General features: G+C 48.7%; 1 protein-coding gene across 5 annotated transcripts in view; it reads right to left on the reverse strand.

Moving 5' to 3' along the window:
* The window catches only part of CLEC16A (C-type lectin domain containing 16A), a 234178-nt gene that overhangs the window by 150705 nt on the left and 56049 nt on the right, over positions 1–27424 (reverse strand). For 3 of the 5 annotated variants that reach the window (XM_027526428.1, XM_027526427.1, XM_027526431.1), the window contains 2 exons: positions 19543–19774; positions 4525–4654 (listed from right to left, as the gene is read on the reverse strand). In XM_027526428.1, coding sequence (XP_027382229.1) covers positions 4525–4654; positions 19543–19774 — 362 coding nt within the window. The remainder of the gene's footprint in view (positions 1–4524; positions 4655–19542; positions 19775–27424) is intronic. The other 2 variants (XM_027526429.1, XM_027526430.1) reach the window with 1 other exon arrangement.

Here is a 27424-nt window from a genome sequence, read left to right on the forward strand (position 1 = left end):
CGCCTGCACACAGGATGCCAGCTGCCTTTGCCCTTCACAGCGCCCACCCCCTGCCTCCTCCAACCAGCAGCATGGGCTTCCCAGATGGCTCGGTGGTAAAGAACCCACCTGCCAACACAGGAGACACAAGTTCGACCCCTGGGTTGGAGAATCCCATGAACAGGGGACCCTGCCGGCTACAGTCCCTGGTGTCGTAAAGAGTTGGACACAACTGAGCACGCACGCACCAGCAGCATAGAGCACAGCCACCATGTGCCCAGTTCAGCCCCAGGTACGGAGGACACAGAGATGATCGACAGGCAGGCTCTGCCCCAGGAAGCTGTCATGTTTGGGGAAACTGACTAAGGAACAGCTAACCGACCAATTACTCAACAATGGTCCACCCGCTGTCCCCGACACTGGGGATAAGTGTGGTCTTATGGCACTCCCAAGCCAGTGGGCAGACAGAGCACGGACACACCACAGCAGTACTTCAAAGAGCGACAAGAAAATGAGGGAAACAGGGCAACATGATAGACTCACAATAGCAGACAAGGTACCAATAAATCTAGATCATTTTAGACTGTGAACCCTTGAGCCAGACTGCTGAGGTTCAAATGCTGACTCTGCCTCTTCTTAGCTGCAAACCCTTGGGTAAATTACAATCCCCCATCTGTGAGATGGGGAAGGAACCCCTCCAGGGTTTACAGTGAGGGTTCAAGTGAAATGACAACAGAGTGGCATTAACACAGGCCCAGGTTCAGGTGAAAAATGCTCAGACACGCGAGCTGCTGCTGCACTTCTCTTTTGAGGATTCCACAGGCACTTCTCCATGATCTTGCTTTGGCAGGTCCTGACCCGGCAGTTTCTTGGGCCAACCTTCCCTGGTTAGAAGGGATCGATAGGAAGCATTGCCTCTGATGCTTTGTGGGTGAGATCTATTGAACAGCTACAAATACATAAACGATACAGCCTGAATGCTGCCCTTCTGGCTGAAGGGCCTGGCCTGGAAAGACTTCAACAAGAGGATAATAGAATGTGCACAGATTTGGTCCGTTGGCAGAAGGCTCTGACCCCGTGACTGTCTGTGGCTGCCCCCGGATGCCAGCTTGAAGCCAAGACAGCAGAGAGGCTCAATGAGTGACAAAGGGCACACTTAACCCCTCGAAGGACATAAGCCACGGTCAGCACTGCTAACTAGGGGGAGCGCGAAGGTGCAGCAGAGAAACACAGAGACCTATTCGCTGCATAACTTTTTATACTTTTTTGACTTCTGAACTCCACAAAGATATCACTGATTCAAAATATATTGAAAAATTCAGAAAAGCAGTGAAATGCACTTGTCATAACATTTCAAATAAACATGTAATACACAGAAATTAAAAGAAGAAACTTTTAAGGAACATTTACTTTCAAGTTCTATTTCTCTGGAGCCCCAGACCCTCCCCCGCCCCAGATCAGCCATCACCATTCTGATGTGTGAATAGTTCTGCCATGTGTGGATCTGTTTTTCTCTCAGCCACCAGCAATAACACTTCCAAACTTAAGAGCAGGATAAAGTATTAAAAAACACTTTGTTTTTTTGCAAACCAGCTGCTTGGAATTTGGACTGTATTTTCATTTGGGAATAATACAAATAACCAAATGCCCAGTAGCAGAGGGAAGGCTGCGTGAATGAACCATCTGTTATGAGACAAAGTATTATGAAGCCATTAGAATTGTGTTTACTAAGAGTACAGTAGAGTGAAAAAGATACTTGGGGTTTGATATTAGAGAAAACCAAAAAAAAAAAAATAATAGACATAGTATCGTATAAGCTACTGGGGGGAAACAGGGCAGAATTTCCACTATACTGGCATTGAAAACTGGCAAGAAATCACCAAAATGCTAGTAACAGCTGCTTTTCAATTATGAAGACCTTTTTTTCCTCCTTTATACTTTTCAAGGTTTTTTACATTTTCTAAATGTCTATTAACTTTTTAAATTTTAAGTTTCTTTTTTTTTTTTTAAAGACAGAAGGTTCTGAGTGGTTTCCGGTTTCTTAGTTCTGTATTTCACCATGAATGCAGAGATAGCCCACCATGTGTGGGGAATATGAGGACAGTTCCACTTTGCTCTATGTTGTTTCTGTGGAAAGTGGACCAATGTCAAGGTCCAGTTCATGTCAAGGAGAACTGTCCCCTCCCTCATCCTCCATGCGCTCCTCCCGGCTCAGTGCCAGGAGGTGAGAGGGTGGGGGACTGAGGGGTGTCCCTGACAACCAACAACACAACACCTTTGCAAAGCCCATGGCAGCTCTCCACCGGGGCCAGTCTCTTTTTGGCGCCCAGTCTCAGAGCTGAGCACAGCTCTTGCTCAAAGTTTCTCAGGGCTGCAGGTCTGCATGTGGCTCAGCTCAGGACACAGGATCAGCTTCCACTACGAACAATGTGGCAGAAGATGCCAAAGTCACCATAAGTTAAAAAACAATCTCAATCAACTTGAAGAAAACCCCTCCCTTCACTAAGATTCAGGGGAAAAAAAGAAGTCTCAACTCCAATACTCAAATATAACATTTTGGTCTGTTGACTTTTTGACAGTACACGAGTGTTTTTCCTCCTTTAGGAAAGCTACAGTATTATCCCACTATGCAAAATACATGCTGTTTCCATTTATTAGATCCTAAGAAACTGAATGGGCTTCCCTGGCCGCTCAGTGGTAAAGAATCTGCCTGCCAATGCAGGAGATGCAGGTTCAATCCCTCAGTCGGGGAGATCCCCTGGAGAAGGGAATGGCAACCCACTCCATTATTCTTGCCTGGGAAATCCCATGAACAGAGGAGCTTGGCAGGCTACAGTCCACCAGTTCACAAAGAGTCAGATACAGTCTACCGGCTCGCAAAGAGTCAGACACTACTGAGCAACTGAGCATGCAATGATGTGGTAAGCAGGTGCACATCCCTCATGACAAGCTATTTTCAGTTTTTTAATGATTTGTATTCTAATTAAAGCTGAGCCAAGCACCTAAAGGTTGTCTTCCCCTCCCTTTCTGTGTTTAGAATGATTCCCTTAATTTTCAGAGCTCCCAGTGTTACTTTTTTTTTGGCCACAAAACAAAATTAGAAAGGTCCTTGGCAGTACACCAGACTTCCCTGGTGGCTCAGACAGTAAAGCGTCTGTCTACAATGCGGGAGACCTGGGTTCGATCCCTGGGTTGGGAAGATCCCCTGGAGAGGAAATAGCAATCCACTCCAGGATTATTGCCTGGAAAATCCCATGGACAGAGGAGCCTGGTAGGCTACAGCCCATGGGGTCGCAAGGAGTCGGACACGACTGAGCGACTTCTCTTTCTTTCACTTTCTTTCTTTGGCAGTACAACTGATAACCCACACTGTGCTGCAAAGATTTTTATTTAATCAAAACTAAAAATGGCTCCCCTGTGCATCTGATAAAAAAATTAATCTTTTCTGTTAGATAAGTGAAACACATGTCAAGCAAAGAGATAAACAAGACCTGCAGGAAAAGACTGGTGTGCTTCAAGACTTCACTTTAAGTTGGATTAATAAATAGGATGAGTGTGTGTGTTTGTATTTCATCCACCATGAGAGTTTAGGGAGTGAATGCCTTGCAGGCTGACAGAGAAACCACATTGCTGTGCATTCACTACCACTGACACATGATTTGGAGATTACTGCAGGCATTTGATAAGGAAATAACACTGATGCGGATATACCTGTGGCGGATTCATTTCGATATTTGGCAAAACTAATACAATATTGTAAAGTTTAAAAATAAAATAAAATTTAAAAAATAAATAAATAAATAAAAATTAAAAAATAAACAAAAAAAAAAGAAAAAAAAAAAAAGGAAATAACACTGAGATGGAGAAGCCCTCTAACAGTTCGCTGCAACTTTGGCAGCAGACCTCCACCCGATTCCTTCTGGAAGGGGTGGTGCTCCAGCCAGGCTGCAGGAAAGCTGGCGTCTGGAAGGTTGCATAGTGTAATAGTTTGGGCAGCCATAGAAATGAGCCATCAGGCAAGAAGTCGAAGGTGGACAGCAGCATTAGACAGTTCCGCTGAGTCACCAGGGCAAGCCCTACAGATAGTGGTGAGCATGGCGGCAGTGAGTGAATGAGATCATAAAATCCAAATGCTGCCCCCAAGGGGATCCTTCCTGGGGGCAGCCCCCAAGGGCATCCTTCCTGGGGGCAGCAGGGCGCAGCCAGGAGTGGCCCGAAGGCCACACCCTGTTAGGACCAGCACTGAAGTGCCTAGAATGGTGGTGTCGTGCCTCAGTCATTCATCCTAAAGGGTGAGTACCATGGCCTTGAGGGCCAGCTCTGTCCCCGTGGTCTCTCAAGAGGAGCGGCACCTCTGCAGGCCAGGGTGGGGAGCAGCAGGATGGCTTGGCTGGGAAGCAGAAGAGGCTACCAGGGTGGCGGGACGAGGCCTGGCTTACCCTCTGTGGGCACCCGGCCAGGGCACTTCCCTCACCACCTCATCCCAGACACCGAGCAGCAGCTGAAGGCTGGCTCGGGGGCAGCCCTCCGCCCGGCCGGTAGTACCTGCTCCACTGGACGCTGTCCAGGCCAGTGGCGGCGCTCTTCTCCTCGTCTGTGGTGTTCTGCTCCTGCACGGAGGTGCTGGCGGCCAGCTCCGGGAGCTTGCTGCGCTCCATGATCACCATCTCTATCTCTGGAAGCAGACAGACACCGGGATGAGCCCGCGCGGCCCCAGATCGAGTTTCACAGACACGCTTGTGCTCCAGATGGAGACCAGCAGACCGCTCTGCAAACACCCAGCAAACACTCGACGGTGGCGACAGCAGCCCCTGCAACACCCACGCCGGGGAGCAATAAGACGGGGCCCGCACCCCCCTCTCCTTTCAGCTTGGCAATGTCAAGAAACGGCGTCTCATCTTGACAGGAAAGCCCAGATTACCACGATTTACTTCCACAGTTATCTATTCTCCTTTATTGATACCACACTTCCTTCCCAGAGGAATTGAGGAGCGTGGAAGAAATGACATGCGGTTAATAAAACATAACCGAATCCACTAAAGATATTCCAAACCTGTTTACACTGTAGCTTGGGCTCTGCCATGCCCAAAGCCTTTGTTTTATTTTCCCACTTACAGCTTCCAGAGAGCAGAGAGGGGAGGGACCTCGCTTTATTTTTCCCAATTAAATAGGGGCAACTTTCATAGCACCCGACTTGAGCACCGTGTACATTTTCATTTTCAGAAAAAGGTCTGAACCAACGAAGGAAAGTGTCCTGAGTTCAAGGTGGATGGTGGCTGTGCCGTGAGCTGTCCCTGTTATAATAGAGTTCCTCAACAAGTGCGTGTGGACCATCAAACACTTAGTTCTTAGAACCAGAGCTCAAGGGCTGCCCCCCATCTTCAGGAAATACGGTGAGGGGAAAGGATGACGAACCTGTGTGTCCCCTCATGAAGGACAGGCAAGCACCCGGGCTCTGCCGTCGTCTCCCCTGACCCAAGCAAGAGCCTCCCACTGCTTATCTTGAGCCCACTGCCCCCACCCCCAACCCCAATTTGTTGTCCACACAGAACCAAGTGATTTTAAGCAGAAATTAACCCAGGTCCCCTTCAGCCTTCCCATCATGCTCAGAACAAAATCCAAATGCCGTCCACGGTATCAAGGCCACGCACGGCCCGGCCCTTGACCACCGCTGACTGCACCCCCGGGCCCTCTCTGCCCCACCAGCTGTCCTGCGCTTCCTGTCACTCGCCTTGGACCCGCATGGCTTTGCTCCTGCCCCGGGGTCTTTACACGGCTGCTTACTCTGCCTGGAACATTCTCACCCCAGTCTTCCCTCCCCAGGCACCACTCAATCACGTCACTTGAGACTCAACTTGAACGTCGCCGTCTCAGGGATGTCTTCTCAGACACCCTCCCCATCGGTTTTCCCTCTACCTCTCCAAGTTACTATGAATTCAACTCCATACGTCTTTCACATTTCCCTCGTTTCTCCCCAATATCCTTTTTAAGTTCCAGGACCCCCGCCTGGATAACCATGTTATATCCAGCTGTCACATCTTAGGCTCCTCTTGGCTGAAACAGTTCCTCAGACCTCCCTTCCTCCGGATGACCTTATGGATTGAGGAGTCTGGTTGGGCATTTTTAGGACGCCCCTCAATCTGGGTTTCAGCGACATTCTTCCTATTATTAGACTGGGCTTATGGGTTTCTGGGAGGAAGACCACAGAGAGGAAGTGCTGTCTCATCATATCCTATCAAGGGCACAGCCTAGCAACATGACTTATGATGTGGGATGTTCATCTGCATCACTTGGACAAGGGAAAGCTGGTCAGGGTCCTCCACTGGAGAGGGACTTTTCCTCCTCCTTGCATCCCATACCCTTCAGAAGCAAGTCATTAAGCGCAGCTCACACTTGAGGATTACAGAGCTATGTTCTGTCTCCTTAAGGGAGGGCAGCTACATAAATTACTTGGAATTCTTCCATAGAGATGTCCCCTCCCCACTCTTCTTGATTTTACTTTATGGTATTTATAACTACAGGTATCCTCACTTTTTAAAGTTTTGCTTTTAGGCCACTTGGCTTTTATGGAAAGACCTGTATTAGTACCTGTTTTTTCTAACCAAAAGAAACCTGAAAAGGACTTTCCCTTTTACAAAAATAGGAGAAAAACAGAAATAGCATTTAGCGTTGGTGTTGCAGCAGTCATTACAGAGGCAGCGTGCACCCTGAGTGTGGACGCGGCCCCGCCACACTCCTTCCTGGGAATCAGAGGTCGCTAGCACCTCAGTGTTGAGCTGCCGTAGCTGTGAGCTGTGCTGGTGCCTGGGGTCCATCTACTCTGGGCATCTGTTAGCAAGGTGTGTGCTAAGGGAACTGCATCCTGGCTTTACACCATCTTCTCTCACTAAAAGTCTCTACTTTCAGATTTCGGGAGAAACCTGCGCCTGGATTTTCCATTCTCTACTGGTTTGCTTGTTTCCTGTCCGCCTTCCCCACCCTAGGATGTGGGCTCCATGAGAGCAGCTGCCGTATCTGTCTTGTCCTCCACCAGAACTGCAGTGTCTAGTCCAGGGCCTGGCATAAGGCAAATGCTCAATACAAAACCCTGGAGTGGATCATGTCTGACGGGTCTGCCTAGGGCCAAGCAGGGCTGGCAATGACGCTCAGCAGCTATGATGTGTAGAGCACCTCCAACCTGCGATCCATGTGTGTGCAGTGTCCTGATGGGGGTGGGCTGCATCCTGGCCTCCCTTCTGGGACTGTTAAGGTGACTGTGCTTGCGACTGTCCTCTGGCTGGGAAGACTGCACTCCCCCCCACGCCAACCATGGGCCTGGACCTGGGGGAAGGGGCTTGCTCTCACCAGGCCCCTCCCTCCCAGCGTGGTCTGAAGTTAGACAACACAGGTCAGAGTCCCCCACGGGGTCAGCCCCATCACACAGGTCGGGGTTGACACGCCAGTTTTAAGTGCCATGTGTTTGCACAGTCTGTGTTTAACACGCATTAGAAGAAAATCCTAACTGCACAGAAAGTCTGTTTTGTGGATGCTACTGCTTAGGATGAAGCTAAATTTAAGACAAAACCACTGAGTCAATTCACCAAGAGCTACTGAGTAAACCACAGTGCATGCAGCCCACAGCCACGGCAGAGGGCAGGAGGCGCTGCCATCTGAGAAGCACCATTTGCTTCCTTCCTCCCATACTCCCTCCACTAGCCTCCTTCAGGGCCTCCCAACAACTCTCATCTCCTCCCAAGTGGGGTGCAGATATCCCAGGGGGTATGCAAGATGATTTGATAGGCAAAACCTCCTTATTTTTAACTATTATCTTTTAAAAAATCTATTTTTTTCATGTTATGATGTACGTAACATTTGCACATTAATACAAATACGTATAGTCCATAATAAACGTATATATATATATTGGGGAGATGCATGTTGAATTACATATGTGTTTACTGTTGAGACATGTCATCTGAAGACTACCAAGTGAGACAATGGTGCCAGCCTCTGACGTCTGCCCTGTGACCCTTTGACCTGCTTCCCACCCTTCCTCCTGGTCTGCTGGGCTGACACAGCAGGAACTCAGCTCCGAGAACTCCCCAGGGTTACAGGGCTAAGTCCTAGTGCCTCCATCTACTGTGATGTAGTTGTTCCTTTGTGGCTTTTTAATCTCCCTGGACACTCTGAGAGTTCTGGAGCAGAGGTGAGGCTGAAGATAAGTCAGCCTAGCGCTCACCAAACTGTGTTAGCAAGTGCACACTGATTCTGAACAATTTCCCAAGGCTAAGAGATGAGCACAGAGCTGTTCCAGGGGCAGGCTGGGCGGGTGCCCAAATATCTCTGACCACAGGTCCCCTCATGTCCTCCACAGAGGCCCCTGAAGCTCCTTTCAGGAATTCTGCAGCTTCCCACAAAATGGCCTGAAAACCACTAGTTTGGTCCTAGAGACTGAATATGAGGAAACAGAAACCCAGAAGTAGAATGACTTTTTTTTTTTTTTTGGCTGCACCATGCAGTATGCGGAACTTCCCTGACCAGGGATCGAACTCATGCTCCCTTCAGTGGACGTGCAGCATCTTAACCATTGGACCGCCAGGGAAGTTTGATAGTAACTCTTCACACAGCTAGAAAATCTGCACTAGAAGCCAAGTCTGCCCCCCTCCTACTTCCCAGGTCACTCCTGGTGCAGAATCAGGCCCGTAAGGGCCTCTCCACACACGACGAGGCTTCCAAACCTTGGCTGTGTCACCCCGGTTCTCACAGCTGCACCCCCATACCGCCCACGCCGCCCCCCCGACAAACAACTCCTCCAACAGGCGTAAGTGTAGGATGAGCTGCTTCACGTAGTTTTCTAGGTAAAATACACAACAGTTCTTCCAATGCCAAGCAGGTCTTCCCTTGTCCTTTAAACTCTTGAAACCGGTGATCCCTACCCAGGTCTGCCAGCTCCTGGAAACTGAATGCAAAGTGCCAGGTGGGCCTGAGAGGAGTGGCTAACAGGTTTTAGAGGACAGGTTCTCACCAGAGTCTCACTGTTCCAAAATGGACCCTACAGCCATCTTCAAAAGTGGATGCTGATGAGGATCTGGCCTTGGTGATGGAAGCTCAAAGGGCACCCCTCTTTATGCCCCATCAGGATGTCTGGCATGGTTCTATACAGCTCCCTGCTGACATCATGCCTGCCTTGGTGTGGCCTCACTCCCCTCCCAGGGTACGTGCACCATGCTGCCGCCACCAGGGCAAGCAGACCAGGGGGCTCACGTGGACAGGTTTTCTCTGATTCCACACGCTGATGATGAATTCCCAGGGAGCTCCATCTGAACCTCAGTTATCGTACCAGGAGCCCCCACTTAGCCCACCAGGTTTCTGTTTTAGAGGTTAAAGGGACTGAAGCTCTACCTAGTCCTCTGTGCGCTGTGCATGCATGCTCGGTTGTGTCTGACTCTTTGTGACCCCATGGACTGCAGTCCGCCGGGCTCCTCGGTCCATGGGATTTCCTAGGCAAAAATACTGGAGTGAGTTGCCATTTCTTCCTCCAGGGGATCTTTCCAGCCCAGGGATCAAGCCCAAGTGTCCTACGTCTCCTGTACTGGCAGGCAGATTCTTTACCACTTGAGCCCCCGGGGAAGCCCTAGTCCAGCTCTGCTCAAACTTCAGTCATGGGCCTGCTTTTACCATTTCTGCCGTGTCTCCGTTGCCTGAACTACTTGTTAATCATTTGATTCGAACTCTCACACTTTTTTTTTTTTTACTTAAATACATTTTCAAAGAAAACTTTAAATCACTTCTATATCCTTCAGTTGAGCAATCCCACTTGCAGGAATTTATTTGGAAGACACACCTCCAACGATATGAAAATGCACAGGCACAAGGGCATTCACCACAGCATTATTGGTAATTGCAAAATACTGGAAACTACCTAAATGTCCGAGCATAAAGACTGGTTGAATAGATCATGGTACACATGGCACAGCTGGGAAAGGAATGAGGAAGGCCACTGTGAACTGATACAGAGCGATTTCCGGAGGCAGGGCTACGCGGAGACAGCCAAGGGCCAAAGAGCATATATGGTGGACTGCACTCTGAGTGTGAGAAAGAAGGGAAAACAATAAAGCATGCACACCTCTGCTTCTTTTTACACAAAGAAACCCAGGAAGGATATTCCAGAAAACAATAAGTTCGTTATGTACAAGAGGGAGGGGAACAGGATGGAAGGTATGCGGGAAGAAGGATATTTCCTTGAACAAATGCTTTTGCATAGTTTTGAGTTGGTTAATGTTCCAAACTATATTTTTAAAAGAGAGAAATAAATTAAATCAATAAAAATGGGAAGGGCAAACCTTTAACTAAAAAAAAAGAGAGAGCGAGACTAAAATATAAAATATATTTCAAATGAATGCCATATCTATCCTGAAGGGGGAAAGAAAGGAAAGATAGACAAACCCAAATAGTTTATGACACAGTCTATACCTTCAGCTTAGGAACAGGTGAAGTATTTGGGGGCAGGAGCAGGGAACTGTAAACAACTCTTGATTTATCAAACAATTCTGAAACTTCATAAAGATGTGTTATAGGATTGAGCAAATAGTAAATGTTTTGATGTCATTAGAAGCCAGCCTCTCACTGTAAAGGAAGAGACATCAAAACGAGTGGGGCAACTCAAGAAAAAACACTCCTGGGACTGACTGGAATTGGAGATGTTGGTAACATGCATTTTGTATATATACCTGCATGTATTTCCTAGCTCTGTTCACTGAAGGGTTCAAATAGCAGAACACCCCATGTAGTCAGAAGCACATCTGGTGCCCAGATCTCGGCCTGCTGAAAACCATTCAGTCATTGACGCTGAAAGGGAACAGGGCTTTCCAGAGAAATTAACCCTGAGGAAGGGCAGAGTTGGTGGAAAATGAACCTGGAATACCTTATTATGACACAAAGTGTCACAACTGTTAAAAAAAAAAAAAAAAAAAGGAAGAGGGCAGATCACAAAGATGTAGCAGCCAGCTTGAAAGGGTTCTCAAGGGTCAAATCTGGGACGTTGTGAGCACCCAATTAATTAAATACAGTACTGAAATACAAACCACTAAAAAACTGGAATCCGTGAGTCTGTGCCAAGGCTAGATAGATGAATGAATGGGAAGGAGGCAGGAATCTCGCCTGCAGTGCAGTACCGAGCGCTGACACTGGGAAACCAGCCTTCTCCTGCGATCCTGATAAAGACTCAGCAAGGACCGGCAATGATGCCACAGCTAAGGGGGGTGCTATTCACTGACAACACTGTGTTAGTCTCAGGTATACAGCAAGGTGATTCATTAGTATACATATATGTCACCTTGCTGTATCTCCAACATATACATATTCTTTTTCAGATTCTTTCCATTATAGGTTACTGCTGCTACTGCTAAGTTGCTTCAGTCGTGTCCGACTCTGTGCAACCCCATAGACGGCAGCCCACCAGGCTCCGCTGTCCCTGGGATTCTGAAGGCAAGAACACCGGAGTGGGTTGCCATTTCCTTCTCCAATGCATGAAACTGAAAAGTGAAAGTGAAGTCGCTCAGTTGCGTTTGACTCTTTGCGACCCCATGGACTGCAGCCTACCAGGCTCCTCCGTCCATGGGATTTTCCAGGCAAGAGTACTGGAGTGGGGTGCCACTGCCTTCTCCTTCTTGTATAGGTTACTACAAGATAGTAATATAGTTCCCTGTGCTATGCAGTAGGTCCTTGTTGCTTATCTATTTTATACAGTAATGTATGTCTACTAATCCCAAACTCCTAATTTATCCCTCCCCCACTTTCCCCTTTCATAATCATAGGTTTGTTTTCTTTGTCTGTGAGTCTGTTTTGTAAGTTCATCTGTATATATATTTTTAGATTCTACATACGAGCTGTCGTACGATATTTGTCTTTCTCTTAGTCTGACCATCTCCAGGTCCGTCCATGTTGCTGCAAATGGCATTATTTCACTCTTATTTATGGCTGAGTAATATTACATTGTGTATATACATCGCACCTTCTTTATCCATTCATCTATCCGTGGATACTTAGGTTGCTTCCATGTCTTGGATATTGTAAATAGTGCTGCTATGAACACTGGGATGCCCGTATCTTTTTCCAATTAGAGTTTTCATCTTTTCTGAATACACGCCCAGGAGTGGCATTGCTGGTTCGTCTGATAACACTATTTTAACATTTTAGAGGAGCCTCCATACTATTTTCCAGAGTGGTTGCACCAATTTACATCCCCACCAACAGGAAGGGGATCTGTGCAGGCAGGTTCTAAGGGGAGATTTTAATGAGGCACAGGATATCTGCATTATGTCCAAGTGTTTCCCATGGATTGCAAATTAGCTCCTAAAAGAAAAAGTAATGATACAGTGCAGAAGCTGGGCCACACCTTCACCTGCTGGCAAAAATTAACATCACCCATGAAGGACAGAAGGGCATCATGCGCCTCCAGAAGTGACACCCTGGGAAGGACATGTCACCTGTGCCAGACTCCAGCCAAGAACGCTTAACCTCAACCTAATCAGAAAGAAACATCCAAGACAGAATGAGGAACGTTCTATTAAAACAAAGGTGGGGGAGATTCTGTATTCTTCAAAACTGTCAAAGTTGGAAAAGAGAAAGACAGACTGTGAAAATATCCAGAGTAAAGGAGGGTAAAGGGACGTGGTAAAGGGACGTGGTAATCCAAGGTACAATCTGACCCTGGACTGGATTCTGTCCCTGGAGGGAGGAAATATGCTACAAAGGGTGTCATCAGGCCAATGGAGAACCTGGGCAGAAGGAACCCATTACAACGATGCTAACTGTGCAGTGGTCCCAGCGGAGAACGCCCTGCACTCAGAAAATTCAGGCTCAAGAGTTTAGGATGGAAGGGGTGTGCTGGATGCAACCTATCCAGAAAAAAAGGAGTGTGTGTGTGTGTGTGTGTGTGTGTGTGTGTGTGAAAGAGAGAGAGAGAGAGAGAGAGACAGACAGACAGACAGTGTGTGGAGAGGGAGAGAAAATACAGATAGGAAAGCAAATGGGGTATAAGATGTTAAAATGTGCAAGTGGCTAAACAAGTGTTCTTTACACTATTTTTGTTTTGTTTTTTTCACTTTTTATAAACTTGAAATTATTTTCAAATAAAATATTTTTAGGAATTACTACTATCAGCATAAAACCAGTACCGATAGAGAGCAACTGTGAAAAATATACACATGATGAATAAACAGAAAATCCTGAGGCCTATTGTACGCATGGAAAGGGGTGTCTGGAGAACATGAGGAGGTCAAAGGCACACACCAACCACGAGGCTCCCCCACCCCACCCCCCAGAGCTGAGATCCCGACAAGAAACCTCTCACTGTGGTCTTCAAGGCCCTCTCTCTCTGTCCCACCCAAAGCCATCTCCACATCCCACAGTCAGGCCAACACTGGTCTAGTGGAACCTCTACAGCTTATGGAAAGGAAACCAAGGCACAGAGGGGTCAAGAGGTGGGCTCCTCTTCCCAAACTACCTGCACGGTGTAAACCAGCATCTGTGGGGTATTGGTTTCTGTGCCAGGCACCGTGGCCCACAAGCCTGAAGGCTCCAGTATCCAGCCTGGCAGTGGCGGGACCCCTCACACAACTGATTCGGGCCTCTGGGAGTGGAAGGATGTGAAGCTGCCAGGCTGGGAGCAAAAACTCAAGTGTCCAGCTCCTCTAGCTTCGGCAAGCCCCAGCTGGACCTTGCTTGGCCTCTATTGTTTCCACAAAAACCTCTTCAGCAAAATAGTGTCTGCGTATCCATATTCACAGCAGCCAAAAGGTGCAACCAACCCAGGTGACCACTGAGTGAAGCAAGGCAGAAAGAGAAAGACAAATATCATACACTAACGCATATATATGGAATCTAGAAAGATGGTACTGATGTACAGGGTAGCAAAGGAGACACAAAGACCAGACTTAAAATGGAGAACGCTGGGAGTTTGATGGATGATGCAGGACACCCAAGGTCGGTGCTCTGTGACAACCTGGAGGGAGATGGGGCAGGAGGTGGGCTCAGGAGGGAGGGGACACAAGTGTGCCTGTAGCCGATTCATACTGATGTATGGCAAAACCATCACGATATTGTAAACTAATCATTCTCCAATTAAAACAAATGAAATTTAAAAAAGAAAAGATAAGCCAAATGGAGTCTATTCAAAAAATGAAATATCGTCAGCCTTAAAAAGGAAGAAAATCCCGCCACATGTTATAACACGGATGAATCTCGGGTACTTGGGATGCTCAGTGAAAGAAGCCGGTCCCAAAAAGACAAACACTGTATTGATTCCACTTATATGAGGCACCTAGAGTGGTCAAATGCCTCAGCCAGGAAGTGGGGTAGAGGCTGTTAGGGGCAGGAGGGAGGGAGAACAGGGAGATGTTTAGTGGGTAGGGTTTCGCTTTGGGAGGATGAAGCTTTCTGGGGCTGGAAGGCAGTAATGGTTGTGCGAATCGCTGAACGAGCAGGAGAGGCCTGCAGACTCTCAGGATCCAAGGATGTCAACCTCCGTCCCCTCATGTGACAACTCTGGCCAAATCCCTAAGCTTTCCCAGTACTCTGTCACTGTGGATTTTTTTTTTTTTTTTTAGTAACAGCCATAATTCATCAACTTCCCAGGGTGATGGGCATTCTAATCTGATTAATATTTGGTAAATGAAGTGCTTTTCAGGGAAATGGCAGGCCTGACCTCCCAACAGTCTTTGACTTGACAAACGCAAGGATTTTCTCAGTTGCCCTCTGCGGTCAATGTTCCAGCCATCACAGTGAGGCCAGATGATAAAAAGAGGGGCAGGGAATGATAAGAAGGCCTTAGAAAGAAGGTTATGGAGAGGAGGGGAAGGATGCCCTTGCTGGTTACCTAGGAGATATGAGAAGGACCGCATGCTGTTGACCGGCTTTGGAGCAGAATTCCAAGAGGCCAGCAGTGCCTGGCAATGACACAGTGCGTATGTGCTGAGTATTTGTGGTACCCCTTCCTTTGCTTTTTTTATTACTTTTCACTGGATTGTACAAGATTGAATTCAGAATTTGTTTTTTCTCCCTAGGAAGCTGCTTTCCAGAGGATTTGTCTAACCTGACCTCCAATCCTTCTCCTTATACTAGTTAAGCCCATTGGAAAAGCTGGTGCCCCCACACCTCTGTATCCCAGTGGCTCAGCCTGCCCATCCCTCTCCCACTCCCTGCTCCAGAAACACACAGACACACACATGCATGCACACACATACTTAACCACCTCACTGTTCATTATAGAAATTAACAGAGAAATAGGACCCACAGAAACTCGCCAGGGTGACCAAGCACACGCCCCCCCAACCAAGCTCAAGTCCCACTTTGGGCTCTCGCTCCACTGTCTTGCCAGGGCTCCTATTCGGTGTTCATGTGTCACCTGCTAAATGCTGAAGCACTAAAGGTTCTCATTTCTGACAACCTGAGGGCTGGCATCGCGCAGGCCCCTCTGTGGGTAAAGAAGCACAGAATGGGCAATGACTTGCCCAGCGTCACACAGCAGCTCTGGGGCAGAGTCATAGGTGTCTGGGATGCAGACCTTGACCGCCTGATACCTAGTCCCTGGCTCGCCCTCATCAGAAACCTGCTAGGCCTGGGGTTGGCTCTGGCTTTGCAAAAATGAGGCCAGAAGGTTCAATTTCATTTCAGTAGAGACTTCAGAAGGGGGGAAAAAAATAAAGCCAAGCTTGGGACTCCTTAAGTCCCAGCTAACTTGGCAGGTTCACAGCCACTACTGTTCTGTTCCCTCCATGCCCTCACAGGGATTCAAGAGAGGAGTCATCTTTGAAGGTCAGGCCACGAAACTGATGGCTGCTTTTCCTTATAGGCAAAAAGCCTATTTTCCCATATTTTTCAACCAAGAAATTAAAACAATTCATTCTCTTGTCTCAGGTCCACTTATTAAGCTACTGCTTTCAGTTCAGTTCAGTCGCTCAGCCGTGTCCGACTCTTTGCAACCCCATGAATCGCAGCATGCCAGGCCTCCCTGTCCATCACCAACTCCCGGAGTTCACCCAAACTCATGTCCAAGTTACTGCTTTAACTGAATCCAAAAAGAAATGACTGTCGTTTCAGACTGAAGGTTAGACTAAGACATGAACGAGCATCTGGGTGCACACTCCTCTGGCCAGAGGGACCAGGGCACCCTGGTCTTCCTTTCAGCACTCAATTTCTAAAAATTAAAAGGTCCTGTGATTTGGTTTTTTTTTTTTTTTTTTTTTTTTGGTTTCAGAATGAGTTGCCCATCACTGGGGACCTGAGGCAGAGCATATTTCTCTGCAAACCGGGGATGGGAGTGAAGGGTCCAGGGGTGCACATTTATTTCACACAACTTCCTTGTCTGGGCTTAAAAGTGGAGGAGGTGTGAACTCTGGGTGCTGCCTCTGTCGAAAAAAAAAAAAACAAGTTGATGCCACATTCAAATCAGGTCATGGCAGACTTGTGACTTGTGACCATATACCTTTTTATTCCTATGCTTTCTGCCGCCTTTTTAAGTAAAGAGTTCACTGCTGAAGTGGGGATGACGGGGTATGCAGGGGGAACTGGGGCCAGCATCTCTTTACGCGATAAGTCCAAGGCTGTCAACAAGCTCACCGGGTCCAGGGACGACGTGAGAAGCACCACGTTACAGAGAAGTATCTGGGAGGAGAAGACAGCCACAGGTCCCGTCTCAAAACAGGAAGGGAATGGAAAGGAAAACAAGACAAGACAAAGGAAGGGAGCAGCTGGCCTGAGGGAGACAGAGGAGTACGCAGAAATACTGTGGTTTTCTATGAGAGCACCTGCTGTTTCTGGGAGCCCAGCACCCACACCTCCTTCTTCTGATGAATGTGTTTCTTTCTGAAGGCATCACGTAGGGCAGACGCACAACTGGCCTGACCAATCAGTGTCGGCCGTCCCTCTGCAGGGTGGGCAAGCCAGGTCCACCAGCACCAGTGAGCCTCGGCTCCCGGGCTTCAGTTACAGCTCTCTTTCCACTTGGTGGCTGGGCAGGATGTGGGCCCTGAGCTGCTGATGGTCATCTATGCACCCAAGTCCAGCCCCTCCTGTGCCTCCCAGTTAGACAAACAATAATTGCCTTTTCTGCTTGAGTTAGTCTGAGTTGAATATTTAAATCTTATAACCACAAGAATCCTAACATCCTCATGTTTAAAAAAAAAAAAAGTCTTTATACTTCCTAGAGTCGCAATTTCCAGATGGGGACAATGAAGTCCAGAGCTTGGGGACACCCTCCAAGGCACACGTAGGTCTGGCTGGTGAGACAGGACCGTAAGTAACATCTCCCATCTACCCATCGACACTGTCCTCTGGCTTGACACCAAGTGAGAAAATGCGCCTGACACCCTTCCAAGTCACAGGAATTAACAGCTGTGTGGTTTCACCCAAACACAGAGAGTCTAAGGAGAGAGCACCCAGCGGCCACACCTTCAAACATGAGAATAACTGAGAGGTCAAATAAACAATTCAAAGAGCCCCAGAATACACCTGTTGCTGCCCAGTTAGGTGTCTCTTTGCTGGATGGGCCTGCAAAAGTTGTGCTTATTTACGATGAGTTGGGCCAGGAAAACAGGAGGGCATTACAAAGCTGAGGGGGCCATGGAGAACCACACTCCCCTGGACCCTGAAGTTGGCATCAAACATCCAAACAAAGTCTCTCGGGAGATTCCTCTGAGCCCTGGCTGAGTAACCACCTGGAAAACAGGGTTCTCGAGGCTGGTGAACATGTCTCCCTGTGCCCCCTACACAGGGCAGGCTCAGCCTGCAGGGAGCTCCCCCCTACCCAGGGAGACCACCCCCCACCCCCTGGATCCCAACAGGAAGCGGGGACGGCAGCCTTGCAGAGCCGCTGCAGCCCCGCTGCGCCAGGACTAGGCTGCCAGTTGAGTCACTGGATTGTGTGTTTGAGGCCAAGCCTACCCCTGTCCACACCATGGTTAGTCACAGCCCCAGCCTGGTTAGACAGCAGCCCTTAAAAGGACTGGAACAAAAAGAGGTAGCATCTTTCCAAAACAAAATTGACGAGAACACAGTGTACAAAATGGGGTGAAGTCGTCCATTTTCCCCAGAGTGGCTACAGGACAGTAAACCAAAAGTTTCAGCAGATAATTTTCTCCCCAGTTAGACCAAAAAGTAAAAATGATGCAAATAAGCAAACAAGTATGGCTTACCTTGTGTCCACCCCTCACCTCCCCGCCACAGTGATATTTGTTGGCAAAGGGTTTCTGAACCAGAAAGGAATTCCTAAACCAAGATGCTTACTGCACATTTTGGACAGAAAAAAAAGCATGCTGGAGATCTCAGCCTCAAAAGAGGGCTGATGGCAGCAGGGAGACACTTGGGTTATATTCATCGAAATATGATTGTGGCATTTGCAGAGAGCTGCCAAGATCATCAGAATGGGGCCAGCGGGGTGGGGATGGGGGTGGGTTTTGGCTGCATAATTGCAGCAAACTCCCCCAAACAAATGAGTTCCCAGTCAACTGATTTACTGAGCGGCTCCATTTTCCAGCTTTGGATGCCTGGACTCGCACAGTCCAGGCTGATGGGCTGGCGAGCTGGCTGCAGAGGAGCTGCTGCGAGCCCAGGACCCAGAGGAGGGCTCACAGGAGATGCTCCCCCCACGCCTGAGGAGAACGCAGGCGGGAGCTGGGGAGAGCCCGGATCTGTCCCAGGAGGTGTGCTGGAAGCTCCCCTCTGGCAAGCAGAGCTCCCACCTCACTTGACCCCATCACCTCCTCCACCCTGAGCGTCTGGGGCCGTGGCCAGAGACCCCATCTGTGTGGCTGTGAGCCCGGCCCATGACACAAGCAACAGTTCAGACTTGCTTCATCCCTGGGGCTGACAATGCTCTCCAGATGGAGGCATTAGTGTCTAAACAAGAGGGACGTGAAAAGTAAACCAGAATCGTCCTCGACGAGGGCAGAGAAGAGGACAAAACGATTCTGTTCTTGACCCCAATGCGCCGAACACCACCGCACCTCACTCTAAACAGATGAGGGCTTGAAAACAATCTTAGTGTAAGAATCTGGGGGGTTGCATTTGATTATTTGATTCCCTCCCAAACCATAATCGTATGAAAAGCATCTGATTTCATCAGCCCTAGGCCATTTTTCTTCCTGCAGTGCACTGGCAATAAAGATTTCAGTCAAAAATCATCGTCCTGGGTTATCAGGATTATAAGGAAGAACCAATAATGATAAAGATGACAACACTATCAATAATAATGACAGTAGTTATGAAATAATCATAGTGGGAGACACTTACGACATGGGCCAGGCACTGTTCTGAGCATGTTAAGTGCATTAGCCCATTTTATTCTCCTCATAACAAAGTAAATCCCCTCTTTTGACAAACGGGACACAGGGCAGGGAATAAGAGGGCAGGGCCTCGCCCCGGGCTGCCCAGGCTCCTACGGGCCTGGTCACAGCTGTCGCCAAAGGCCGGGCAGTGTAGAGTGAGGCACACAGGTGTCTGGAACGACAGGCGCACCCAGGGACACACACGGGGTGCCAGACAGGACGGCCCAGCGGGCAGGCTGGCGGTGGCGCGTGCACTCACCTTCATTCTCCCCACTCGTCTTGATGCCTTTTGAACCACCCTCTGTACCTTTAGCCTTCTCGGCGTCTTCCTGGGCATCCTCGGCGGGCCCTTTCTCCTCGTCTTCCTCCTCCCCAACGTTTTTGTAGTTGGGTCTCTTTTGCACCCGCCTCTTGCCCTTGTGCTTGTTCATCTCAAGGGACCGCTCTAGTGTCTCGGTGGGTTTAATGAAACACCGAATGCTCGGCTTAGCCTGGAAAGTTGAACCAAGACAATGGACAGATTTGAACAGTGGGGTCTCACTGGCTCCTATGGAGCTGTCTGAAGGTTTCCACCCCAAGAATTTCCCTCCAATACAGCAAATTTTATGTCTTCGTTGATCATGACGGCTATTCAGTTCAGTTGCTCAGTCGTGTCTGACTCTTTGCGACCCCATGAACCGCAGCACACCAGGCCTCCCTGTCCATCACCAACTCCCACCCAAACCCACGTCCACTGAGTGGGTGATGCCATCCAATCATCTCATCCTCTGTCACCCCCTTCTCCTCCTGCCCTCAATCTTCCCCAGCATCAGGGTCTTTTCAAATGAGTCAGCTCTTCGCATCATCATTACTATTAAATAATCTAAACAATAGCACCAGCTACCATTTATTTATTGCCCACAGTCCCAAGTTACTGTGCCCTTGAGCCACACCAGCTCCACGCTTCCCAAAGGTCAGAAACACACTTTTAATACTTTGGTGGTACTTTCTATGTGCCCGATGGTGTTTTAAGGGCTCTGACTACATTACCTCACTTAACAGTTTACAAAACCCCCAGAGAATAATAGTTATGCTCAGATGAGGAAATGGAAGTTCAGAGATGTTACATGACCCACCCAAGGCCACACAGCCAGGAGGTGACAGAGCTGGGATTCAAAACCACTTACCATCTGCACAATTTATGTCTAAACCACAGCGCACTGATGTCATTGTTAACTTTCAATTTAAATATATTTATTTTAAGAGGAACTCTATATCACAACAGAAATGAAACACCACTGTGCCTTGCTAATGTAAAAATAGAAAAGAAAAAGCAAGGTGAGCTGGATATAACCAGATTGCTGGCTCTCTTTAGAAGGGGAGCCTAACAGGTATGAGCAATGAGTTAAAGCTTATTCCCAAAGGAAACCTGCCCCCAAGGAAGAGGTTTTTCCCTAAAAAGTCCAAAGGTTTTTAAGAGAAAAGAAAAAGGCCTGTGTGTCACCACAGTTCATACCCTGCATTGTGGAAAACCACAGCTGTGTCTCCATCCTTACAGCAACCATGAGATACAGATTATCAATCCCATTTTACAGATGAGAAAATGAGGCCCAGAAGGGCTGGGTGACTTGCCCTAGGCTCTTCTAAAATAATAGTGCTTCACCAGGAGCTCAAACTGAGTTCCCTGCTTAGCACTCTTTAAATAGTATTTATATGCAAATGAACCAGGTCCAGGGAGCAAAGATCAAAACTCGTCCCTCATCTGTTTAGGGCAGGATTCTGATTGAAGAGTTTTTCTCTCTGCAGGGTCCAGGTGATATTCAGACATCACTTTGTCATTGAAAGACAGAAACGTTTTAAAGCAAACTTTTCCATTATCTTGATTCAGTCTATCCATCTGAATATATCCCAAACAACCACCTACTGTGTCTTCTGGGGGCCACCGTACCCTGCCAATAAGTGGAATGTGCTCTAAGAACGCAGATTAATTTCAATAATGCTCAAAACAAAACCTAATTGAAAGTTAAATTAGCATCCAAATCCAGACATTAATTTTTATTTACGTACTTTGGATTATTCATCCACGAAAACGACAGATAAAATTGAGACATGATTCAACTGTCCAGGAAACCCAGATAGTGCGTTACAGATGCCAAGAACTGAGAGCCCAGAGACGGGAGCGTTCCAGGCGCTCACCTCTTGACAGATGGCATCCATCAGAGCCCACTTAGGAACGCAGCGCTGGATGCTCCTCACCCTTTCTGGAAGGACTCAGACCTGGTAGGTCAGCGCCCCAAGATGAAGCGACTGCTTCCTCTGATGACCACTCACTCCCAGGGAATTGCATGCCGCATGCAACCGAAGCTTTCAGAAACAGAAAAGTGAGACCCCATGCAGAGCAAACCACCACTCGTCCGAAGCTGCGAGCGGAAATTCACACAGACGGATGCAGACAGCACTCCCTGAGCTCTGGGTGGACTCAGATGTCCAGGACAACCGGCTGCACTAGGAGAAGAGGAGCGGTGCGTAAGGTCCAGGGCTGGTCAGGGTGCTGTGGACGCCAGCTGGAACCTTCGTGAGCAGTGAGGCCTCTCTCAGGTCCTGGCTCCTTGTCTAAACCATGGGGCAGTAATTCTGGCCTCCTGGAGCTAAAGGAAATAGTGGATGGAAAGCTCCTTCAGGCTTCCTGGGTGGCTCAGTGGTAAAGAAGCTGCCCGCCAATGCAGGAGACACAGGTTCGATCCCCGATCCAGGAAGATCCCTCATGCCACAGAGCAAATAAGCCTATGCACCACAACCACTGAGCCTGTGCTCTAGAGCCCGGGAACCACAACTACTGAGCCCATGTGCTGCAGCTACCGAAGTCCACGAGACTAGAGCCTGTGCTCCCCAAGAAGACACTGCAACAGGAAGCCTGCACACCGCAACTGGAGAGCAGACCTTGCTCTTCTCAACTAGAGAAAAAGCCCATGCAGTGACAAAGATTCAGCACAGCCAAAAATAAATTTTTTTTAAAAGTCACTGGAAGCAAAAGATATTATTTTAAAAAAAAGAGAGAGAAAGTTCCTTCAGAGCTTGGCCATGCAACAAGCAACCGACAGACAGTTACCTTCCTGTTCCTGACTTCATGAAAGAAAAACAAAAAAAATCAACTGTGAAAATGAATTTAAAAACTTTCCAAGGGATCTATCTGTTTTTCTTGATCATCAGGTATTGAGGAGGGAAGAGGGGGAAGAATGCTTACCAGGGAAATTTCAAACCTTTAAAACACAACCTACCCAGTAAGTAGCTGGAAATAACCTAAATGTCCATCAAAAGGGGATTGGTTGGGTAATTATGGTCTGTCTATAAAGTGGGAATCCACGTGGACATAAAAAGACTGAGGTCTTTTCATATCTAGATCTACTGATGCACAAACAGCCTCTGGATAAAAAAAATGCAAGAACTGGAAACAAAGCAGGGTCCCATTTTAGGTAAAGCTTCATGATGGTGTAAACACAACTTTTCCTGGAAAGCTGCACAGGAATATATTAGAATTTCCTGTTTGGGGAAAGAAACAAGGTGGGACAAGCACTTAAGAGTTTTTCGTTTCTGTATCTTTCTGTCTGGTTTAAAATTTCTAATCATGTATGCAGGTTCACTTTTGCAAATATTCAACAGGGGTCATTTGGACATTGGAGCTGTAGATTTTATTTTCTTCTATATTTAAAAAGCCTGATTTCTTTTTGCTTAATAATTTAACAACATCAAGATCCCATAAGGGGTTCCCTGGCAGCTCAGTGGTAAAGAATTCGCCTGCTAATGCAGGAGACACAGGTTCCATCCCTGATCTGGGAAGACCCACACGCCACAGAACAATGAAGCCCGTGTGTCACAACTATGGAGCCCGTACTCCAGAGTCTGTGTTCCACAATAACAGAAGCCACCCCACTGAGAAGCCTGCACACCATAAAGAAAAACCCATGCAGCAACAAAGACCCAGCAGTCAAAAATAAGTAAAATTATTCTAAATAAAAGATCCAATCGTTACCATGGAGAAGCTGACAGTGATTGGGAAGTGTGGGCTGGGATTGGTATCATTTCTGCTGTTTCTCACAAGGGCCTCTGGCTGTCAGGCCTCCCAGGAATCTTCACGTTCCACTGGACAACTCCAGATGACCTTTCTCTCAGAAACCCCTGAGAGAAGAGCCATCTCATGCCCCAGTGAGCTCTTCCCCTAAACCAGGTGTCTGGACCAGAGCAGGGCTTGACGGGCTGCTGAATGGTGGCCTGTACCAAACTACATCCAACGTGATGGAGAGATCAAGAAGAAAACAAGAAAGTTTGGGGTGGGTGGGTGAGGGTGGATGAAGAAAGGAGCCTAAGACCTCAGTAGCTGAACTTAGTGGAAGAGCCAGCACCATGGGACCAACCAGAAGAAATGGGAAAGCCCCTTTAAGAGTCAAAAATCAGAAGGCCTTAGGGTTTATCTTCCCATAAAGAAAGCACAGCATGCATGTCTCAGAGGCAAGCCTCCTGCATACACGGTCTACATTTCCCAAAGGCTCAGGTTTCACCCACCCAGGGCTCACCTCACAGGGCTGTGGAACCCAAGCAACAGAAGGAGTGAAGTCAGGGGACCCTCCTTGCTGACTCCAAGATGCTGCCTGTACCCGAGTGGGGGATGCAGCAGGGGGGCTGTGGGCTCTGTGGCTGCATGTTTAGGCTGGCATCTGGGGTCAGAGGCAGCTGAAGGCCAGAAATGTGACTTCAAGGGTGACCTAGAGGTCTAAGTCCTCCTGAGAGCATCTGCCCCCACCTGCTGGTTAATGATACCTTCCACCAACCTGCCCGCCTCTGACCTTTGGTCCTTGCTTCAAAGTTAAATACTGGAGAAAAGTGACTCCCCCAGGGGTCAGTGATAACTAAGGCCTCTCAGGGGCTGTGGGATCTGAGAACAGGGTCTGCAAGGACAGCGAGAGGGTCAGGAGTAAGGACTGAAACCTGCAAGGCCTGTAGCTGAGTGGAGAAGGAGAGGCAGAATCACTGATGCCACAGAGGGCAAACAGAACGTCCTCCGCTAGGCTTGGGTGTGCCCCTTAGAAAGGCCCCAACACACCCCGAGCCAGAAAGACCCCGTGTGATCAACCAATCAAGGATTCCATTTACAGTTAAAAAACTGTCGACTCAAAGCATGAACATACACACCAGGTTTTCCTGAGCTGACAGATACTGACCAATGACAGTACCCAGAGCAAGGTCTGGAAGGATACACAAACTGAAAATGGTGGTTCCTTTTCAGGAAGACACTGAGGTCGGGGGGACTTTCACTTTCTACTGTAGTCGCTTCTGTATCATTCAGTTGTTTGGCAGTGCCTTAAATTAAAATGTAAAGAATGCCTTTAAAGAATGTACCTAATGCCACCAAATCGTATACTTAAAAACGGTTCATCCATCGTAATGGTACTTGCTGTAGGTATTTCACAATTGAATAAAAAAAAAAAAAAAAAAACCTTTAAAAAAGGCACCTCTGGAAGTCAGAATGGTGATTCGCTGGTGGCAGGGGTGGGGGTGGGGGTGCTGGTTATAGACTGAGGAGCTGCAGGGGACGTCAGAGGCATTTTTCTCTTGACCTGAATCACAAGCTTCCCCCACGGTCTGAAAGTACAGCAGTCCTACGAGACCTTCCGTAAGCCAGGATGAAGCTATTAGCCTAGGACACACCTTGCTGACAGGCACACAGAGTAAACGGGGATGAAGCACGGATGCTCAGACGCAGCTCAAAGCTCCGGGCCTTAACCCCCAGGTGCCGACGGTGGTGGGGCTGCTCGGGAGGCGCGCTGCCGCTGAACAGCTGCTGCAGAACCAGCCAGCGTGCACCTTATTTTCCCTTTTCACCTTTTGTCTAAAAGTGAAAAGCCTCTTTGGGCTTCTTTCAGTCTTTTGTAGTTAGGACTTCGGTTAGAGAGAGGCAAACTTTCCAGAAGCGAGGGGCACCTGTACACATGAATGTAACCACTGGTCCAAAGCCATCAAGCAGTACAGCAAAGATCACTGCACTTTTATGCACTTTACTCATGTTATTTCTCAATTTAAAAACTGTTTACCAAGAGGATTTCCAGTGAATTCAGATTGTCGCAATGCCCTAAATGCAAGCGAGGAGCAAATTAGATGATGTGGGGAGCTGGCTTGGCGGCAGTCTCCAGCGGGGTTAAGCCCCGACGAAACCCCGGGTGCTGGGCTAGGAGCTCACAGTCCAGCAAGGAGTTGTGATGTATTGCTGTGCGTGACACAAGGATGGACACAAAACAGAGCACAGAGCACACTGGGGGCATAGAGGAAGGGGTGGGGAACCGTGCCAGGACAGGAGCAGGTGGGCGGGGTGGGGGGGTATGGGAGAGGCCTTTGTGGGGAAGGAAATGACTAGTCCGAGGCTTGAGTGTTAGCAGTTTACTGGAGCACTCGGGAGGAGACGAGAGCATTGGGCAGGGCGGCTCCGAGCTCCGGGCAGTCACCTTTATTTCTGTCAAGGCCAGGGCCACCTGGAGCTGGTGTGCCGGTGCCGGTGATGGTGACAGTGCCCGGGGCACAGTCTGCTGGGCCAGCGATGGCCTCTCCAGCTAGCAGTTCATAGGAAGGTGTTCACGATGCTCACATCCTGGGAACAGGTGTCGGGGCCCCCACCTCGGCACAGACAACCCGCTGAGCGGGTGTTCTGGGGCTCCTCAGTGACGGAGGAGGGAGGGGAGGAGGCAGCACGGGGACGAGAGGCAGGCCAGGGAAGAAATCTGACTGAGAAGGAAAGGCGAGGGAAAGAGTCTGGAGGCTGGAAGGGGCAGGTAAGTGAAAGGGCGGGCAACATGGCCTAGAATTCTGTCTGGATCTGTGGGAGCAGTTATCGTGGTCAAGCTGCGAGAGGCACCCCCAGGCTCTCCCAGGCCTAGCCCGCTCACCTTCTGAGGAAGCAACTAGCATCCTTCTGTTCAAACAGCTCTGCTAAGGGACTTGGGAACCAGGAGACAGATTTTCCCCCCAAAAAAGGAGACAGGTCATGAGGACTAAGAAAAAACCCCACGAAACATGAGGACAGACCTGAGCCCAGATCTCAGACCCACTTGTTGGCCGAGTGAGCCTCACCCAACAAGCCTCAGTTCCCGTGTCTGAAAAACAGGGACAGCAGCAGCTCCATCACATGCCGCAGTCGGGCTGAATCGAGATGCTGAACACAAAAATGCCGGCCGGACCTCTGCCACAAAGAGGCACTCTAGAGATACTTATTCACCTTCCACCTCCTGGCAAATAGATCATTTGGATGGGAGAGCTGGTAGGGGAGAGGGGTCTAGCTTTTCAAAACCAATCAAACTGGTAACTTTCTGTTTGCTGGCTTCCTGGTTTGTGAGTGGCTGAGACTCAGCTCCCCAAAGAGCTCCTGGGCCTCTCCTGAGCCTCCAGCCTTGGGGGCTGGGCCTGCGGGATATTCAGCACAAAGGCAGGCTGAGATCCACAGGGCACTGGAGACGTCGGAGCCCTGCCCGCTGGCCCACACACCCTACCCGCGGCCTTCTCCCCTTTGGGCCTCAGTTTCCACATGCATCAAATGAGCCTCATGCTGACACTTTTCCCGCAGGGCTCTTGTGAGGTGCCCAGGGGTAGCAGCACACATTCTTGTTTTATTTTTTTTTTCAGGTAATAATAACCATTACTAACACCCAGTGAGCATAGGAAGCATGCCCAGCGATGCTCTGGGCACTTGACATATATCGATGGACTCCTTTATCCTCCAAATAACACAGGTGGGGAGGGGGCTGCTGAGGGGAGGGGTTTGCCCCAGGAAGTGTAGTTTCAGCACCGCCCCCCATCACGTGCTCAATCATTCTGCTGCCAAGCTCAAGGGTCCAGCCCCACCCACAAGCACCGGGAAAGTCTTGCCGTATGGGGCCAGCCTCTCAAAAGGTGGATGTAATGACCCTGCCGTGCCCGAGTCACACTGTCCAGAGGAGCAGGCAGCCCTGCCTGGGACAGTCCACACATCACATCACTTTTCAGGTGGCCCTCTGACCCAACGGGCGTTAGGGATGCACATGCTTAGTCACTCAGTCATGCCCGACTCTTTGTGACCCCATGAACTGTAGCCCACCAGGCTCCAGGCAAGAGTACTGGAGTAGGTCGCCATTTTCTTCTCC

Source organism: Bos indicus x Bos taurus, chromosome 25 (genome assembly GCF_003369695.1).
Source record: "Bos indicus x Bos taurus breed Angus x Brahman F1 hybrid chromosome 25, Bos_hybrid_MaternalHap_v2.0, whole genome shotgun sequence".
In the NCBI taxonomy this organism is placed as follows: domain Eukaryota; kingdom Metazoa; phylum Chordata; class Mammalia; order Artiodactyla; family Bovidae; genus Bos; species Bos indicus x Bos taurus.